A 19,596-nucleotide genomic window follows, 5' to 3' on the forward strand; every position below is an offset into this window, starting at 1 on the left:
ACGAGCCGAGTATGCTGCCCGAATTGAGACATGTAAATCACCTCAACGGCGCTTTTCATCCTTTTGATCAAGGTATGCGTAATCGCTTTCCGGCCCCAGAAGGGTCAATACCTACATTGTGGTACCTATCCTCTTTTGGATGGGTTTCGCAGATTATGTGATGAAAAAGGACTCGCCAAGCTTCTAGCAAAACACAGATTCAGCCGTTGCCGTAACTTGTTACGGACTCGACATCAACATGAAGGAGATTACCAATAGCTTCATTAAGATGAATCAGATGGTCGATCCGGATTATACTAACACTTCGATGATCGCAGACGTTTCATTGAATACAAGTAGCTTTTAAGTACCCCAGTATTGATTTCATACACCCAGCCACTGCGCCAGCACCAATCTCTGTACACAAGAGTAGGAAACGCAGACTGACGATGTCTTACTGGCCCCCAGGATGGTACAACTTGGAAGTGGTGAGCGCCTTTCGCCAGGACTAAGATCGTGCGGGGCTTTGAGGATTCTGATGCATTACTCGACTCAGTATGCCCCTTACATAGTTGGATTGGTCTTCAGTGGTGTGCTGTTAGGCGTCGTATGGGTGAGTGTCTCTGCTTACAAACGGGTCCGAAAAAATGCGACTGACTCTCGATGACAATGACATCCATGTAGGTTGTGGTGAGTTTCGATGATCTCTCAAGACTGGGAAGCCAGATAGAGTCAATGCTGAGCTAGGGCCGCCTCAACTGTAGACGTATAACTATTATACAGGACATCCGGAAGACAAACGTCATCTGCAGATCTTCGTACGTCTAGGTCCCTTCGAGCTCTCAATGGTCGATTGAGCTGACTGTCCAGTGTATCTTATCTCAGATCGCGGTAAGCTTTCCTCCCTCGAACTGAGCAGTAGTGCGGTACTGAAATGAGCTGGTGATCTCGTTCGATGGCGATCTTAGGTGGTCTGCCTCTTGACGACACTGGACACCGTGACTTTATGCGGAAACGTTGTAGAACTGGCGAAGCGACCTGGGGATTTCGTATACGTGCGTTCAATCTGCTGTTATTCTTGCACTCAGATCGTCTCTGGACAGTCATGATCCACCACTCAAAGAGCCCGATCTCGTTTCTCTATAGGTACTGGCGGTCCAAGTAGGAGCATGGGGGACCATCCGCGCAATATGTTCAGCCGTGTGCACATTCCTGGTGCAAGGCTATATGATCCACGTCTTCTTTGGGTTCCTGCTCAAGTTGCGGTACCAAGATATCTCGGCATTACAGAAGGTCGCCTTATGGGGCCTGAGAATTTTGATAGGTATGGCGACCCTTCTTGGGTTGGGAGCTACCATCGCGGCGATTGTTTGGGCGAGAGTGAGTTTTATTCTCATTACCCCTTGCTTAGTTGTCGGCGTTACGGCTGATGCAGTACACTATACAAAGGACACAATAGGGTGCGTAATGATGCAATTCTGCAACTTGAAAGGCACTCTGCTTGACGTTGATGTACTTTTCATTTCCAGGCCTGAAGCCCTGATAAATCCGAATATTAGCAAGACGCAAACGCTGACTGAGCTCTGGAGTATGATCTATGGTACTTTGCTGGTCAGTGCAAAGTTAGCCCAGCTTGAAACCTCGGTCACGGACATGCTGAATAAGGAGTTTTGGTTAGGGCGTCGACGTAGCATTGACCGTCGGATTTTCAGTCTATTTGCACAGTCTTCGAGTGAGTGTCCCATAACATCTGAATGATCTTTTATTACATACCATTAGTCTCAGGATCCATTCGCTAAAGTAACGGGTACGTAACAGACGGGGTTTGTAGCTACGAATCGAGTGATAAATACGCTAGTAAAGATCTTACTTCGCAATGGCTTACTGGCCACTTCCTTGCAATTGGCTTCTCTCGTCTTGTACAAATACAGGTGCGTCCAGGTCAAACCTATCTTTCGGTTCTGATCAGATCCCGTCAGAGTATTAGTCAATCGTTGATCCTGTCTTCCGTTCGCAGCAATAGCTACTGGATAGCGTTCCCAAATACGCTCAGCTCGAAGATCTACGTCCTCACTTTGTTGTCTTTGGTAACCCAGCCCCGATCAGCAAGGGAGCAAGCCATCGACGAAGGATTCAAGCCTCCTACAGGTGTCTCGAGAGTTGTCCAAAATAGCTCTTCATCCGTGGGCAGGATATCCAATACCTCGAACTCAAATCCGTACCAGTGTCACACCTGCAGGCACCGAATATTGTCCGTGTCTTCAGAACAATCCAACAGCGTAGATCCGAGATCGCCCTTATCTTTCGTCCAGTTTCTCACGAGTCCCGAAGAGGATTCTGCGATACCGATAGATGAGGACGTCAAAGGATCTCGTCACCACGACTCGGTCAGCGATGCGGAGAAAGGTCTGATCCGGCAAGGTCGATGACGTTGGATGAAATTCATGATTGTGTACTCATGTATACTGTTCTTTTGTGATGTAATCTATAATGCAAGATATGATGGAAAATACGGTCTCTCTTAATGATCGAATAGCTGTGGTGCAACTCTTGCTCAAGCTCCCAGACCAGTCTTGGTGTTCTTAACGATAGCCACAATACTGTCAAATTGACATCGAAGTCAGCTTGAGTAGCAGTAGCAGGTGGGGTAGGGGAACTTACGGTGCCTCTAAACCCGCTCCTCGACCTATCCTGTCGCCCTCAGCCCAGCCCATCATACTCAACAACTTATGACCGATGTTGTCTTGACCGATCTTATCAGCTCCATGACCAACCATATCGCCTTCTTTGTGTCGGACGGATGTTCCTCTATCCCCACCACCTTTTCCTTTGGCGGTTTTCCCTCCGCCACCTCGAGTGTATAAGGCCTTGTAGAAGCTGCCTCCAACTTTTTGCGAAGCAGACAATAATCGGTCGATCTTGATTTCATCCACCAGCGTCCCAGATCGCTTGTTCTTCGTCAGAATACTGAATGGGCAGCAAATTCAGCGAGCCTTCTCACTTCACATATGATGGGGCAGCTCACGTAAACCTAGTTTTACCGCTTCCTCTGGACTTGGAACCTAAACTATAGCAGTCCGCCAACAAGTGGACCTTTTTCCGATCCTCTTTACCCATAGGCGGCAGCGACAGGGTTGTCTTTCCTCGATCGCCCAGGAATATCTGTATCCTCTCGTCGATCATCTCCAGGGTCATACTGCTTGGAACTCGACCACCTTTACGGAATAACGGAAGAGGCAATTCGTCTTCATCGGAAGATACATCGAACAGATCCGCAACCTGAGATGCCGATGCAGGAATGAGATGAGCGACAGCAGCTTGATGAGCCTTCCCTTTGCCTTTCGCCTTCGCGTTCCCCTTTCTTGAGTATCCAGCTAGCGTTGGCTCGATCTCTGCGATTAGCCGCTCAAGTTCCCGCTGTTGCTTTTTCTCCGCTTTCACGAGGCGATCTTTCTCCCACTGGACTTGCAGTTCCTCAGGTATGAACTTGTTCTTGTTCTTCTTTTGGGTCTTCTTGGATGGGGCTGGGGCTGTGTTACAATATCAGTCATTTGCCTATATCGGATGATGAGTGCATACTTACTTAGACCCCATGAGTCACCAAAATCGCCATTCTCGATCGACTTGAACAGAGCGTTTCGGCTTTTGCGATCTCGCATATTGACATCGGAACCATCGAGAGCGTCCTGACACTGTTATTAGCGACGACTTGTGAGTCATTAGGTGTGGGCAGCTCACCTCCATAGCGTTGATGAACCAGTCTTGGTCGTTGTGCCATTGATTAGCTTTTCCAGCGAAGAGAGCGTCGATATCGTCATCTTCGTCATCATCGCTATCGACCATCATCCCTTCAATGTCAATCTCGCCCAACACTGATGAGCTGGAGGTCTCTTCATCGTCATCGTCGTCGGCCTCTTCAGCCACGCCCTCAGGCAGATCGTCTGACGAGTTCCATTCGTCCTCATCGTTCTGATCAAGCTCTTCAATTATCTCTTGTCCTTCTTCTGTCAAGCCTTTGATACCTCTGCCGAACATTTTCATTGCTTCGACATCCATTTCTTCCACATCTTCGCCCTCATCTTCCTGGTCCTCGTCTTCAGCGTCCCGCTCAGCTTGTTCAGTTTGAGCATTCAACATAGTCCCTTGCATATAGTCTCTCAGAAGCTTGATGTCATCGTCTTCGTCGACCTCGACATCGCTCTCCCCGCCTTGGACATCGAGGATGTTGACAGGAGGTCCATCGCTTCCCCACTCAATATCAGAGTCATCCCTGGGCGCCTTATTCTGCTTTTTGGTACGCGACTTCTTGCCTCTACCGCGTCGCTTCTCCCTCTTGGCAGCCTTCTTCTCCGCTCTTGTGAGAGCGCGAGGGTTGACAAACACGCGGGTTGATGGTTCGGCTTTATTATCGCTTCTCTCGGGCTGTGACGAGGATCCTATATTTATGGAGATGGGCTGGGGCTGCTTGTACTTTTTGGGTTTGAACAGTATCTGCTCTTCGTTGGCTTCTGCTGTTGTTGACGTGCCGTCTCGTAAGGAAAGACTTCCAACAGTATCGTAAGTGGGAGGAGGGAGAGCGTCGCTAGTATCCGGTTCCGTGTCGACGTAGAAGAGCGGCATCTCAGAAGAGTCTTCCTGCAACAAATCGTCGGGCTGCCCAGCTCCTTCTTCGTTCGACGGCGTCATGAGCACGGTTTCCATGACTTCCGTTTGCTGGGACACGGGTTCGTCGAAATTCTGTGCGATGGTGTTATTCGTTTCGATCACTTCCATCGAATCGCTTTGAGTCAGGATTTCTCGGTCCGGCTGAACAGCACTAAAGGACCCGAAGCTATTTGTGCCCAGCAACTCTTCTAAAGCTTCATCCTGATAGACCTCTTGCACATCTTCCTTTTCCAATAGATCAGGCTCTTCCTGCGCTGGATCGGAGGGCAAAGTGGTGGACGCGGAGGCCGGTGAAGGCTGGTCAACGATATCGATCTCAGTGTCATCCTGCAAACGGGTCATTTGCGGAGCGGAAGGATCGGACATGGGATAGGCTTCGATATGCAGCTTGTGATCTGATGTGAAGCGTAAGCGTAGGAGCTTGAGACAGATCTATAGCGAAAGTTTGACTCACCTTGACCCATCGTGATCACATCAGCTTCACCCTCCTTGAAAAGCTCCCCTGCCTTCACGAACAGGGGGGCTTTGCCCCTGCCACCCCAAGTAACAGTATCTGCACCTAGCCCTCTACCAACAGTCGACTTTCCCGATCCTAGTCCTCGATGATCCCCCTTGGTCCTGGTGTCAGGCTTTGGTTTCGAGTCGTGATATCCTAATCCGTCCTTCGGTGTCGCTGTGCCAGACGGGGTACGAGAGGGCTGATGACCGCCTCTGCTGAATTGGGGATTGCCTCTGCCCCGACCGCGAGGTGTCTGACTTCCTCTTCCATACGGCGTCGAAGGCTCAGAGGCCGAAGTTGACGGGCCAAACGGTTGCACGTTGAAGCCTTGATTCGTTGCTCACATCAGCTCACTTGCCACCGAGATCGTCAAAAGGTGTAAGATGTCGAGGTAGAAGTGTCATTCACCTTCCATCTTGGTATATCTCTGGCTGTTGATCTTGTCATAGTCAAAGCCCATGTTGGTGTAATCGGCATTATAGCTTTTCTTTGCGCTTTGAGGTGTACCTCCTCGCCCGCCTCTGCCTCCACCAACTCCCCTAAAACCACCTCGACCTCGCCCGCGAGGAGTCGAAGGGGAACCGGAATTCAAGAAATCGCCAAATGACTGTCGCTGTACCATACTGACCACTAATACAGCCTCAACAAAGATAAAACAAGATGGTAGTATTGCTGATGATCGAAAAGAATGGACTGGAATGTAGCTATAAGGATCGAGAATGGTCAACCTCGTCGCGATCATGGCCACGTGCGATTGAAGAAAGTGGAGGCAATGACCACTTCCGCTATTTGCCACCCAGAGACACCTAAAACCATGAGCAGAAGGGACTGAGAGAGCTATTGCTCCACTGACTATGGACTTATCGCTGTAGCAAAGGTAAGGCAAGATGCCTCGACTCCAGATCCTACAGTGAGTACTCCTGCGGCATCTGATATAGAGCCGATTCGCTCAAATTTTGCGCATAGTCACAAATCGTATCATCCGTATTTGGAGAAGAACAAACAAAGGGTTCGCGATGATGAAGCCCGAGCCAAAGCAGAAGAGCTCGCAAAGGAGCAATTGCAGATAGACGCCGTATGTCATCCGCAAAACATCTCAAAGACGTAGATGTATAATGCTTACATCTTTCTCCTTTATCGCAGGATGCCGCAGATCGGTTAGACGCCTTGCGCAGACGAGCAGGGTCGCCAGCACCTGATGACAATCTCCCTTCGACGTCGACGTCCCGGGATGCCGGCAAGAGTTTGCTGGGGAAACATCTTGAAAAGAAAGCTAGGGAAGAGAAGAGGGAGAGGAAGCAAAAAGCTAGGCTGGATTTCGATTTTCCAAGCGAGACAGCTCGTCGAAATAAGGGGAAGGAGAAAGAAAGGCCTGACAGTGAGGAAAATGGGGGAATGGGCACATGGGAGACTGGAGGCCATCTGAATCTATTTGCCGATCTGGAAAGAGACGTAAGTCGTCGGAGAGAGCATCCTAGAAATCAACCGCTAAGCAGAGCGTTTATAGCCAAATCTCAACAAGCCTGCACCGACATTAGCCGAGATAGCAAAGGCGAAAAAAGATCAAGAATCGGATCCATTCACCTTATATCTCGGCCGACCGGACAAAGAGACGAAACCTTGGTATGCAGATAAGGATTTGAAGAGGATTGAAGATAGGGAAGTGGGCGAAGAAGCTGAAGAAAGGCGCGAAAGAGACAGGTAAGCCGAATCATCAGGTGATCATCCGGGAGGAGAGCTCACTGGATTTGTTCCGTACAGACGCAAAGATGCAAGGTCAAAAAATCGCAACGACCCTTTAACTCACATATCTACCCTTCTTTCCACCTCGACACCGAAACCACGATCAAGCAATCATAAACCCCATTATCATCATCACCAAACAACAGACCATCGACCGTCAGACCCTGCTGAAGCCAGAAAATCTAGAGAAATATCCGAAAGAGAGCGGGCTCTAGCCTTGATAGCGAAGTCCAAAGTACCACCTCGCGGACCCAGGACATGGGACGATACGCCGTCCTCAGCTGGAGGTGGCCGAAGTTGGGCAGAGGAATGGGAGAGGGAACAAGCTAAAGCCGGGAGGCGGTTCTTCGAAAAGCCACCTCACGGTGGCAGGAGCTGGGAAGTTTAAGCTAGTTCATGGATGCTGCAATCCTTTCATTTCGCTTCTGTATCAGAGTAAACGCCAATCATATTGTATGTCACAGATTATAATGCATCATTAAACTGTAGAAATGTTCTACTTATATTATAAGGTCTCAATCGTACATTATACATTACATAGATATGGAGAGATCGTGTATCGTCGTAGGGGAGTCGAAACGAGCTGTGTTCGGATTAGATGCGAAGGGAACTCGTGTCTTGTCTTTAATGTCTAGGAGCCATATCTACATGATCTCGGGCACCTGCGCCAGCCGTGCCATGAACGAAAGGCGTGTTATGGTGTTGATGATCATGACCGTATCCTTCTTGACCGTGTGTTGTGCCAAGCGGTTGCGATTGACCTTGATTTTGACCTTGAATTGAAGTTTGATGAGCTGGAACAGTATTATTTCCAATAACGTTGACACTTCCTCTGCCTAGTCCACCTTCATCAATCGATTGCTTGTGTCCACCGTTGCCAGCTACGGAATGAGCGATAGCCGCATTCGAGGGTTCGTCAACGTAGGTCGATTGTGATCTTCTAGGTCTAGATTCCGCCAATTGAGCCAAGAGAGCTTCGATCCTATCTAATCTCGCCTCAAGTGGTCCGGGATGACGTTCTAGATCGAAGACTGCTTCACTTGGACCGGCAGTCAAAAGATCACCTAGACCAGGTCCAGTGACAGCTAAAGTCCTTCCTCCGCCACCGCCTGATTCAAGTTCTTTCTCTTCATCTCGAACACCGGCGGCACTCGTACCTGGAGGAGCGACGACGAGGGGTTTAGGCGAAGTTTCATCCGCGTCCGATTCAGGTCCTAAGACAGTTTCGTATTGTAACCATTTGAGCATCTTGTAAAATCCAGCAGCGATGATAGCGCCTAAAACAGGTCCGAGCCAGTATATCCAGTGATACCCCGTGAACGTCCTGAGTACCACTGCCGGTCCGAACGATCTTGCAGGATTCAAAGATCCTCCCGTGTAGTAGACACCGAGTAACTCAGCGACGAAGAGTGCCAATCCGATACCGATCGGGGCTATGAATGTCGCCTTGTGTTTCTCAGCAGCGAGAAGGAGGATCGCCAACATGAGTAAAGAGGTAAGGAACATCTCTATGAATAACCCTTGAGCGATCGACGTCCCGCCTCCGAGAGTAGTCCTGACGTTGAGAGTACCAGGTGTAATGGCTTGGATGATTGCTGCTCCGGTAATCCCACCGAGAATTTGACTGAAGGTCAAAAGAACACCTCGCAAAGGTGTCAAGGCGCCGACGAGCACCATGCCGAGCGATACAGCGGGGTTGAACAGACCCCCGGACACCCGGAAGAAGATCCAAGCGTTGACAGCGAGGGAGAAACCGAACGAGAGGGCAATGTAAAGTAGATTAGAGGTATTGGCTGCAGCAGCGGATGTACCGTCTTGTCCCGCGGTAGTCGTGCCCGTCACCGATGTAGTAGGAATATTGGCGACGCTAAAGAGATGATTTAAAACAAGTCAGCATACTTATAGTCTTACGAAGGGGTTATACGAGATCGGCTGACTTACTTCGTGCCTCCCAAGGCGAAAATCATGAACAATACAGTCCCCACATATTCACCAACCATAGCTATGAAGTCTGCGTACCATTTTTAGGGTATTAGCATTCGCGGAGAGTCGGTCTCGTGAAATGTCACACTGCCATCGGATGACTTACGATTCTTGATAGCCAGCGTAGCTGGTCCTTGGGCCGGTTTCTTCAGATGCCATGTTATGGGATTCCTTCGTTTGAGCTGTTCTCTTCTTGCGGGATGAGACGCCGGCAACTCCTCCTTCGATCGAGGTAACGACATCGTGCTCCTTCTTTCGCACCTGGAACTGAACTAGTGATGATATGTACTATGTACAACGGCGAATGAGTGATTGGATATGGATAATAAAGCTAAGACACTAGCTAATCAGTATAATTAATTGGTTTATATATGTATATACACTTTGTGTCGATCAAGGTTAGTCACTCAACCTAACCACTGTACTTGGTATGACATATGGTCAACAGGAAAACAGATTCCACAAGTATGTATTTCTAGATTAGACGTCATGATGCCGTGAATGCTTTTCTTTCCGCAGAACTGTTTTCTGTGAATCGGAAATAGGTCTTCTTCTCGACCCCTAGCAAGGCTGCTCAGGGAGAAACTCATCAGGTGGCTTAGGGCGTATCATCCTCCCGTCAGTGGGGCCAATGGAATCAACTTGAATGCATGCATATACGACATGTTCAAATACCGTTATTCTGGAACGTAAAGTTCCAACCCTTCCACACCTGGACGACACGACAAATGTGATCGGCGCGAAAAAGATTCATCTGTCACGGTGCGTCGATCGGGATCTGCGTCACAGGAACAGAACCCTTACACCTTACTTACACCTGGCCAAACCATACGTTTTCCATGCGACTTCTCGTTCAAGTTTAGGCGGCTGTTTTGTTCAAATTCAGATTGCTGGTAAGGCAATAATGCTCAGGCCTGGTCGTACTTGATGACCAAGTGACCGTTTGACGACCACAGCGACTGCAGCATTCTGTGAGGATAGAGCTGTTTTTGCATTTTATTTACCAAGCATGGGCCCTCTCAACACTGAGCGGAACGCTTGTCCCCAGGATCGCTATGGACTAGATTCTGGCTTCGCTTTCCAACTGCTCGAGCGGCTGCAGTCTATACTTCTTGTCTGTATCATACTATTTGTTACATCTCTCTGGCCTGTTGAAGCGAACCAGATTGGTGGTTTCCATGTCTTCTAGAGCCATTCTCAAAACCCGAAGAGACGCGTGCCTGGAGACGAAAGACTCTGCAATTCTGTCATCTGACGTCACTTCACATCGTTAGCGTTCTTTCACAAGGATCCATCCATGTGCTACTGTTACGCTGGCTGAAGCCTCAAAGCTGACCAACTGGGACGACAGGGCCTATTTCCGTCGAGAAAATACCCCCACCCAGCTTACACGTGTATGCTTCTTAGGCCAGATGGTACGTTATGGCGTCATCCGGATTTCCCACACCACCCCAATAACAGACAGCTATATATAACCTACCCACAAGATAGTTTATCAGGTATCTCTCCTACCGTAACATCCAACATCAACAATAACGACGACAGCCAACACAGATAATAACAAATAATCCACATAATGGCCGAAAACGTAGGAAACCAAACCAACCCCGCTCCCGCCACTGGAGCCGGCGGTCAAGCTGCCCCTCAACAAGACTTCTTAGGTGTGTATCGTTGATTTCGCTCTTGTAGAGAAGAACCGACTTCAGCAGTCGATCATTATACTGATCATACTGCATTCGCCAACGACGACAGATAAGGGGGTTGACTACGGACTCAAGCAGACTGGACACGGTCAGAATGCTAGTACCACCGAGAAGATCTCTGATGGTATCAGATCCGGTTTCAAGAAGGTCAGTGCTCTCCATTCTGCATCAACCATAATTTCTGAACCTAACATGCTGACTTTCAATCTTGATTCCGCTCCACTCTTTCAGCTTACCGGCAAAGACGTCCCCATCCAAGATAAGCAGTAAAAGCCAGAACGACGTTTCAGTCGATGTGGCTCTTTACGGTATGGTGATAAGACGGTTTAGTTGAAGGTGAAATCGAAGTGAGAGAGAAGTAATATATGTCACGTAGTTGTATTGTCTTTTGAGGCGAATGCTATTATGCAAAGAATGCAATAGCAATCTCATCCTCTCATTGCGTTCTTGCGTTCCCGGCAAAGTTTCTATGGCCTGGCAGCAATTGTGATTAATTTGGGCATCTCAAATGGTAAGTCTGGTGACGATACCCTAACACGACGTAGATGATGCTTCGGCAGATTGAGTGTCTGTGCGTTTGTGCAGCGAGCAAAAATAGTGTGACTTGTAATTGTTTCATGCTATGCTTTGCGGAAATATCTATGAGGTCTATATGTGGAGTATCTACGAGACACCGGGGTATGTTTTCTGCCAAAAAGACTTGTTTTGTGAATTTGGATTTTCCGTTTCCCTCCTCCTTCAGAACATTTCCAATGTCTTTGTCTTTGTTCTGGTCGTTGCTAATGCTATTTTGCTGTTGAAGATGCTGTACCTAAACGCTACATTATTTTAAAAGATTGATTACTAGTAATATACACAGACATGTATAATTTGTTTGGCCTTGGGCTTGGGCTTGGGTTTGAGGTCGTGATACAACCGCTTATTCGTCTTGGTCAATTTCGCCTCTCGAGTTAGCTCTTCGTTTAGCGGCATTACCAGCGAGAGCCCGCTTGAAAGCGTCCAGCGAAAGGGTGTTTCCAGATTGAGAGGCTCGTCTGTGCAGATCCATCTCCGCCCTCTTCTCTTCGGTGGTGGGAGAACCGGGTCTCGAAGCTTCCGGCGAACCAACGACGGAATCATTACCCGTCAATTCGTCTGAGGCTTTCCAGTTGGGATTGGACGAAGACATTTGTTGGGCGAAGTATCCTGATTTGCCGACGCCCGAGAAGGAGTTTTGTCGGGATCCGGCAGGGGTGATCACGGGAGTAACGTCCGGTGTGGGTCGTGTAGAATATCGGTCGACGGGTTGCTCGATTATCAAGTTGAAAGTGTTGGAGTTGGGATCCCATTGAGCGGTGACGTGAGATAAGTCCTCAACGAGGAAATCAGGTCGTTCTTTTTCTAATTCTTCTCGGTGGTGCGATGTGCATGTTGCCAATACTAGAGCACCGGAAGCTTTACCTGATCGAATACCAGTAGGAGCATCTTCAACCACGATAGCTAAACAACGAAAATGGGTCAGAGAATCGCACAGCTGGGGAAGAACTTTCCTCATTTATCGACTTACATTCGAAAGGCGAGGCGTTACAGCCTGATGCACCCAACAAATAAGGATCGGGGAATGGTTTTCCCCTGGTGACAGAGTCGGCAGTGACGAATACTTTAGGAACGGGGAGTTTGGCGATAGGAATGGCTTTTCCAGCGTAGAAGTAGGTTGCTGGAAACACCACAGCACGTCATAAGCATCATTTCGTGGCTTGTTTGTCCCAGTGAGATGAGAAACTTACATGAAGTGCAGATAGCCCATTTCTCCTCTCCTCCCCTTTGCTCGGCCTCAGCTCCGAGGTCAGCCAATAACTTGGCAACACCAGGCAAGACTTCGATACCACCACCACCGTTCGTCTTGGCAAGATCCTCAGCGGCGTTGAGAATAGCAGTTTCGAATCTGACTACTTCAGTGTTGAGCAATTCCGGATCTTCAATCTTACACCACTTCTTCAATACGTCTACCGTTCGCATACCGTGTGCCGCTGGAAATGTAATAAATGTCAAGCAGGTCAGCGTTGGCATGGAGAGCTGAACAGACAACAGACTGAGTCGGTTCTGCGAATGCAGAGCAGTAGATGATGAACGGAAAAGATCGACTTACATCGTAAGATATCGTCCAAATCCAATGGGTAGGTCTTGGCGAACAACTCCCAAGCCTTGACTACAGCCTCGGAAGATCTGATCAAAGTACCGTCCATATCGAATAGAACGGACTCGACGTTGATGGAGACGATGTGAGGTTCAGCGACTGGTGTGACTTGTCCAGAAGCCAATCCGGCGAAAGAACCTCTCCTCGAAGGGGCTGCTGAGGGAGGAGCGGAATTCGCTGGGGACGGCATGGCCGACATGGTGAAGGCGGATTTGGTGAAGACGGACATGGTGTGTATGTGTTTTGCGTGCAATTACGAGTGATGAGGAGAATTGAGGCCTGTTTGTGATAATGTTCTATTTAATGATACTGGCCGCTACTGATGTGATGACGAGCTAGAGCTTTTTTGTTTTGTTCAGAACTGAAGGATTGAGACAAGGTTAAAAATCAACGGAGGAATAATGAGGACGAGAATGATGACTTTGATGATGATGAATCTGTTGAGAGCTGACCGTATCGTACAGGTCAGTGAAAATCCGATCTTGTTCTGGTAGAAAGACTTGGGTGGGAGCTAGCTAGAGTAGAGGACTACCTAACCGAAAAAGAATACGCTGGCTTGCATAGTCTACGATTCGGATCAACGTGTCATAAGATGCCCTGGGCAAATTGAATATGCGTTCATAGGTTCATTCATCCGTGTCACCGTGAGATCACCCCAAGGAATTAAAGGGTATCGAGATACTGCAGAATCCCAGAGGAAGTTTTTCTCTTTCTGTTCTGTTTCTGTCTCTGTTTCGGAAGTTCACACCTGGGGTTAAGAAGGGTGGGCACTCAGACTTGCTCCAACAGGTGTTTGTATGTAAGTATACGCAGGGGACGCTCCATAAGGGCTAACCCCGTTTTACCTCCCAGTTTAGACAGTTATCTACAAGCCACTTACGAGCAGGGGTGCGTATGGTCGGTCAAGCGACATATCCACAGCAGCATGACTGGGAAATTCGAAAATTTTCAGGTAATTCCGAGGTTTGGTGTGGTCCGCTTCGGTGAACCCGTGCGCGAGAAACCGGCGGTAATCAGTATTGCTTGACGTCATGCGCCGTAACCCTAAATTACTCTAGGTTTTTTTCCGATCATCTTGGTTCTTGGTTCTTGGTTCTTATGCAGAGCGAAAATTTGATGTGGGGTTATTTGTTTGTCTCTGGCGCTCAGCTGTCCAGCAGATCTTTTCGTATGTCGCGATTCTGTCTGCAGTCGTAGCGCCAGAAGAGTACGCATGCTCGCTGGGTCAGTTGATCTGATCTGTGGAACCCGTAAGGTGTGGCTTGAATTAGTTCTATCAACTCACCTCTGCCTTCCCTCAGGAGTCCATTGTTTTTTATCGTACTCCTAAGACGTGCTTGCTTTAAGCGATAGCGATGAATCATCAGGTAAATCTATTCAGGGCATCAAAAGTAATTCAATGTGAATAGGGGTTTCCCCCAAGAACCAACATCTCCTCTAAAACCGAATTGGTGTGTGACGTTTCGGATCTGGGATGACCCAACGATTCAACGTGTTTCTGCTATCCTGCGGTATCAGTTTAAGAATTTTCCCTCACATCGATTGACAGCAAAAGGGAGCGAAGCGAAAGCGTAAGACGTCAGTCAAGCAGTCCAATTAGTCCAGTCGTCACTTGTCTACAGGCTGCTATTGTTTGATTGCTACTACTTTCTCCCGTATCCATCTTGCATTCCTCTTCAAAGCAAAAAAGTTTCCACTTGACCTGTATCATACCTTATACTAAGAAGTTTCAATCTATCAACTTCAACGACCACGTCAAAGCAAAAATACTCAAATACAACCTCACACCAAATCACCGCCAACATGTCCGCTCAATCATCTGCTCCAACCACTCCCGACGTCGCTGCTAAGGACTTCTCAGACCTGGAAATCTCCTCTACAGTCACCACCCCTGGTAGGTCTACATTTCTTCACACATGTTTCAAGAAAGAGGAAGCTCGCAGACTGACTTGTGGGTCCTTTTAGCCGCTACTCGACCTTCTTCCCCCATTCCTGCTGCTTTACCGCCCTCACCACTCGCTTCTGGAAAGCACAAGATCTGTGTGATCGGATCAGGATCATGGGGTTCGGCACTGGCCAAGATCGCAGCCGAGAACGCCTGGAAGAGGAATGACGAGTTCCACTCCGAAGTTCGAATGTGGGTCCGAGAGAAGATCGTGAGTTGATCACTTCTTGCACTTCTAGCAGTAGTCGAAAGGATTGGGAGTGTATTGACCTATTCGTGGCAATAGGTTAACGGAAAACCCTTGACTCACGTTATCAACCGAACACACCTCAACTCTCGATATCTCCCAGACATCAAGCTCCCCAAAAACCTTGTAGCTACACCCCACTTGAAAGACGTCGTCAAGGATGCTACTTTGATCGTTTTCGTTGTGCCCCATCAATTCCTTCACACCGTCTTAGGCGAATTGAGCCGACCTGGTGTGCTCCACCCGCAAGCGCGAGCGATCTCAGCCATCAAAGGTGTCGAAGTTAACGGTACCGATATCGAGACTTTCGCAAGTCTGATCGAGGGACGAGTCGGTACACCATGTTCAGCTCTGAGTGGAGCGAACATCGCTTTGGAGGGTGAGTACACGCAGCCCCTCTCGTACCCATTGTGAACTCGTTGCTAATCGGAATGCCATTGTAGTTGCCATGGGCCAATTCTGCGAGACCACTATCGGTTGTCCAACTCACGAGGACTCCTTACTGTGGAAAGCAGTATTCAACGCACCCACCTTCCGAGTCAACGCCGTGGAAGATGTCAACGGTGTATCGCTCGGTGGAGCCTTGAAGAACATCGTGGCTCTTGCTGCTGGTTTCGTCGATGGTTTGGGTCTTGGTGGAAACACAAAAGCTGCCATCCTTAGAATTGGTTTGAGCGAAATGACCGAATTCTGTTTGGAGTTCTTCGAGGGTTCTCAGAGGGAAACGTGAGTTTTGGCGAAACCATCCTTTGGATTGATCCGTTCGTCCAAGTACCCCACCCTTTGAAGGCCCGAGGGGAATGATGGTGGACTGACACACACATCGGTCAATTTAGCTTCTCCAACGAATCAGCAGGTATTGCCGATTTGATCACTACATGCTACGGTGGACGAAATAGAAAATGCGCCGAGGAGTTCGCCAAATCAGGTCAACCATTCGACGTTATCGAGAAGAAGTTGTTGAACGGTCAAAAGCTTCAAGGAACTGCTACTGCTGAAGAAGTCAACAACTTCTTGCGAGCCAGAAAGAGGGTACACGCTTATCCATTATTCGAGAAAGTTTACTTGATCGCCTTCCAAGGTCTGCCCCCCAAGGCTTTAGTCCAAGGCTTATAAGTTGGGCTAGGTCGAACAGACACATGAAAATACATTACAACCAATTAATTGTAGCTACTAGATAGATAGTCACGCCTGGAAACCAAACAACAACCATTTACAACCAACATGTCCATAGCATATATAGAATATAGAAGTACTTCTCGCATGAATACATTAACGATAATCGGACCCATTTAGAAGATGTTTGCCATTTGCACTAGACATTTACGAATACTCGTAATGAGATGATCAAGTGACTAGATGACGAATGGGTCTGTGCGTCTTTCCCTTTAGCGAGATTTAACGGATATGAGCGGGTGGGGGATGCATGGATGCACGGATCACCATCCAAAATAACCGAGCTTGGCATTTTTAACCTTATAAACTTTAGTTTGATAAATCTTCTGTCTTCTCGTCATGTGAGGAATTTTACAAGGTGGTTTTCACTTCTTCTATTCATTCATCTGACACCACCCATCATCAACAGCGCTCATCCTCATATATCCATATAATCATTGACACAGTTCCATAGAACCAGCAAGAAAACAAATTCTAGGAATCTGCGAAGATTGTAAGAAAGCTTGAGCTCCAAGGACAATCAATCTCATTGACCTCATTGCCACCCGAAATGGTAACGACTCTGTCCGATGAGTCAACAAACAACGGTATCTCGCTCCCTCTCGATGTCCTCTCAAATATAGCATCCCTCATTCATCCGCCATTCGTCGCCCTTCCCCCACCTGAAGAACCTACTACCACGCCGCAAATCGACGTGATCCATAACATCGATCCTCAACCTGCCCCACCACAAAGTCATCTGCAACTCCTTTCTCTGCTCACACGTTCGTCCAGTCACGCGTTGGAAGCCGCCCGACCATGGTTATGGGAAGACGTAGATGTGCTTCACGGCAGAGGCTGGCTAGCTATAGTCAACGCGTTGACAGAGGAGATCGTTGAGATCGAAGAGGTCATTCCTGAAGCTGGTCCAAGCACTTTACCCGCTTCGACCTTGCCTGAGCCGATCCCTATTTCTGGACCAGAAGCCCATAAATCGCCAGCGACTATATCAGATGGCTTCCAATCATACATCGCTATCCCACCTCAAGCTATCTACCCTGATCCATATGGATCCATGTCCAGCAGCCCCCCTATGGCATACTCACCTCCACAACCTTCGCACATCCGTGACCTCCTGACTCCACCTGGTTCAAGGGGTAATTCACCTCATCCAGGTCCATCCTCTTACTTTGACGCCCAGCATCAGTCCCAATCCTCGACACCGCCACCAATGACCCGAGGTGTATCACACCCAGCTCCTACCGCGCTCAAAACGAAGTCAACTCTACGTGGCCGTTCCCGAAGTCCTCGTAGAAGCGTTAATTTTGACACCGAAAGCATATCCTCTGTCTTGACGAGAAGCCGAAGTAACAGCGGCAACGTTCCTGGTGGGAGTGGTTTCTTGAGGCGGCAGACTAGTCTCTCAAAGGCTCATCATTACGACGACATAGATGATTTCGAGGACGATGAGATGGACGAGGTGAAAGATTCGATCACACCCTTACGCGGATTCGCAGATCTGAGAAATCCCAAAATCTTCGCTAGGGGATCGGCAGAACCGAAGGAGAACGTCAATCCTGATCTACTGCCGCCCCCTGGACCGTACATCAGACATCTAAGCTTTATCAACTTCAGAACTATCGGAAGTAGGCGAAGTCAAGAAGAAGCGGTCAGGGGCAGATTCGTGACTGCTGGGCGACTGGAAGGAGTAATCAAGGTGAGTCTGTCCTCTATCAAATGACCGGACCCTCATAACTGACCTGCAAACAGAATGCGCCAAACCTTGTGTCACTCGGGATGACGGAATATGTCGATTCTGCGCTGAGTTATCCGGTCATTGAAGAACTCTTCTTCCGTGGATACCGCAAACCTCGTTATCATTCCCCTTCAAAATCCCTCACGCGTGTCCGATCCCTCTCAGTCGGCCCGTCAGCCTTGAACCCACAAGCAGACTTCGATCAGCTTGATCCTCCCCGTCCGACTTACGCGCCCTACGAGGATGAGACAGAGGATGAGAAATGGAAACGACGATCAGTGTTCGCTCCACTCGAAGCTCTCGATTTGACTGGCTGTGTCAGCAACAATTTCACCGAGGGCATGAACAACTTCTACGCAACATGGCTCATACCCGATGATGACTCTGGAGACGATGATCGAGGTCGTGAGAGATCGAGGGCAAGAGCCAGAGGAAGACAAGGGCGACACGATGGCCATAACGGTGGATACACTACATCTGAAATGACCGAGGACGATAGTGACGCACACGGGAGTCGACCGAAGCGAAAAGTGCCGAAATTCAGGGCGCTAAAAAGGCTATCGCTTAGAGCATGTACAAGGCTGGAGCCAACAGTATTGACTGCTTTCATTTTCGCGTGTCCGAACCTCACCCATCTCGACTTATCCGGCACCAGAATCCCTTCTGAATTATTGGCCTATCTCACTGAAAAGTGTCCCCGCTCCTTACGACTCACTTCGCTCAGTCTGGCTCGATGTCCGCGCTTGGACCCTCAAGTAATGGTCGACTTCCTCTGTCGATGTCCAGCTGCCCGAAACTTGGTTGATCTCAACCTTTTCGTGAATCCGACTCAAGGAAACGTGATTGAACCGAATGATCTAATGAGACTTATTACCGAAGCTCCATGCATCAAGTCTGGTCGACTGCGCTACCTGGATCTCTCGTCCGCTCGATTCACCCCTGCCCATCTCACTAAGGAAGTATGGCCGACACAGCCAAGCTTGATCAGTCTGGGTCTTTCCCATATCCCCACACTCAGCTTACCGCCAATTGCCGACTTCCTCCTGGAAGTAGCTCCCAACGTCGAAGTCCTCACTCTTACCGGCACAGCAACCACTACCAACCTGGTTCCTACTCTGTCCCCACTTCAGCTTTCCCTTGAACTCCACGCGAGACTGATTAACCCTTTGACAACCGTACCATTCTCTCTGTCTAATTTGAACATCTCGGGAGGATCGCAAGGCATCAATCTCAAGCCTGGACCGACTCGTCTGAGGGTCTTAGAACTATCGCCCAATATCAGAAGAAGTATCACGCCGAACGGTGAATGGCAGATCGTCAAGTCGAAGGGAGGCAGAGGGTGGTATGTGGACCTTTCGTGTGGGTGGAGAAGACGAGATGGTGATATCGAAGGGAAAGAAGGCTGGGAGTTCGTCAGGCATTTGCCTCGATCTGATCCTCGACGAAGATGGTTAAACCACCTCAGCGAGAGTAATGGAAAAGTAGGTAGTAATGTCGGGTGGCATTCTCGGAAGATGGAGGTGGTCAAAGGCATGGGGATGTTGGGTCGAGAAGAGGGTCTGGCGGGTGTAGGTGCGTTTGCATTTGAAGAGTGATCCCGAGACTGCTTTATCGTTATTCGCGATGCACAAGAAATGTTGTTATATAATTATTTATCATACCGAATTTTCAATCTCACATGACCATCATGCATAACACTCAAACGTTTCCAATCTCGATATGGTACAATAGGATAACCAAATATC

The 19,596-nt window shown here is 48.7% G+C and overlaps 8 protein-coding genes across 8 annotated transcripts; 5 read left to right on the plus strand and 3 right to left on the minus strand.

The window, feature by feature from the left end:
- Positions 1–428: 428 nt before the first annotated feature.
- I303_101239 (uncharacterized protein) lies at positions 429–2,408 on the plus strand (the record flags this gene model as incomplete). The annotated part of the gene is made up of 12 exons (XM_065968297.1): positions 429–467; positions 536–592; positions 664–669; positions 744–797; positions 850–870; positions 948–1,034; positions 1,126–1,359; positions 1,429–1,439; positions 1,509–1,590; positions 1,658–1,711; positions 1,798–1,910; positions 1,997–2,408. 12 exons carry the CDS (start codon positions 429–431, stop codon positions 2,406–2,408), a joined length of 1,170 nt encoding a protein of 389 aa, XP_065824369.1.
- Positions 2,409–2,533: 125 nt separating this feature from the next.
- On the minus strand, positions 2,534–5,765 carry I303_101240 (uncharacterized protein; the record flags this gene model as incomplete). The annotated part of the gene is made up of 7 exons (XM_065968298.1): positions 2,534–2,579; positions 2,641–2,946; positions 3,005–3,509; positions 3,563–3,665; positions 3,718–5,039; positions 5,099–5,470; positions 5,552–5,765. The coding sequence occupies 7 exons, from the start codon at positions 5,763–5,765 to the stop codon at positions 2,534–2,536; spliced, it is 2,868 nt and encodes a 955-aa protein (XP_065824370.1).
- Positions 5,766–6,030: 265 nt separating this feature from the next.
- I303_101241 (uncharacterized protein) lies at positions 6,031–7,274 on the plus strand (the record flags this gene model as incomplete). Its single annotated transcript, XM_018404609.1, has 5 exons — positions 6,031–6,053; positions 6,110–6,218; positions 6,287–6,595; positions 6,651–6,844; positions 6,905–7,274. The coding sequence occupies 5 exons, from the start codon at positions 6,031–6,033 to the stop codon at positions 7,272–7,274; spliced, it is 1,005 nt and encodes a 334-aa protein (XP_018267263.1).
- Positions 7,275–7,510: 236 nt separating this feature from the next.
- Positions 7,511–9,111, minus strand: I303_101242 (uncharacterized protein; the record flags this gene model as incomplete). Its single annotated transcript, XM_018404610.1, has 3 exons — positions 7,511–8,753; positions 8,828–8,897; positions 8,976–9,111. 3 exons carry the CDS (start codon positions 9,109–9,111, stop codon positions 7,511–7,513), a joined length of 1,449 nt encoding a protein of 482 aa, XP_018267264.1.
- A 1,334-nt stretch (positions 9,112–10,445) lies between these two features.
- On the plus strand, positions 10,446–10,842 carry I303_101243 (uncharacterized protein; the record flags this gene model as incomplete). The annotated part of the gene is made up of 3 exons (XM_018404611.1): positions 10,446–10,530; positions 10,622–10,719; positions 10,804–10,842. 3 exons carry the CDS (start codon positions 10,446–10,448, stop codon positions 10,840–10,842), a joined length of 222 nt encoding a protein of 73 aa, XP_018267265.1.
- A 649-nt stretch (positions 10,843–11,491) lies between these two features.
- Positions 11,492–12,977, minus strand: I303_101244 (uncharacterized protein; the record flags this gene model as incomplete). The annotated part of the gene is made up of 4 exons (XM_018404612.1): positions 11,492–12,051; positions 12,119–12,268; positions 12,339–12,581; positions 12,701–12,977. 4 exons carry the CDS (start codon positions 12,975–12,977, stop codon positions 11,492–11,494), a joined length of 1,230 nt encoding a protein of 409 aa, XP_018267266.1.
- Positions 12,978–14,551: 1,574 nt separating this feature from the next.
- On the plus strand, positions 14,552–16,056 carry I303_101245 (glycerol-3-phosphate dehydrogenase (NAD(+)); the record flags this gene model as incomplete). The annotated part of the gene is made up of 5 exons (XM_018404613.1): positions 14,552–14,642; positions 14,714–14,904; positions 14,980–15,319; positions 15,384–15,666; positions 15,777–16,056. The coding sequence occupies 5 exons, from the start codon at positions 14,552–14,554 to the stop codon at positions 16,054–16,056; spliced, it is 1,185 nt and encodes a 394-aa protein (XP_018267267.1).
- A 610-nt stretch (positions 16,057–16,666) lies between these two features.
- On the plus strand, positions 16,667–19,446 carry I303_101246 (uncharacterized protein; the record flags this gene model as incomplete). The annotated part of the gene is made up of 2 exons (XM_018404614.1): positions 16,667–17,812; positions 17,866–19,446. The coding sequence occupies 2 exons, from the start codon at positions 16,667–16,669 to the stop codon at positions 19,444–19,446; spliced, it is 2,727 nt and encodes a 908-aa protein (XP_018267268.1).
- Positions 19,447–19,596: the final 150 nt, after the last annotated feature.

Source organism: Kwoniella dejecticola, chromosome 1 (assembly GCF_000512565.2).
Source record: "Kwoniella dejecticola CBS 10117 chromosome 1, complete sequence".
Lineage (NCBI taxonomy): Eukaryota > Fungi > Basidiomycota > Tremellomycetes > Tremellales > Cryptococcaceae > Kwoniella > Kwoniella dejecticola.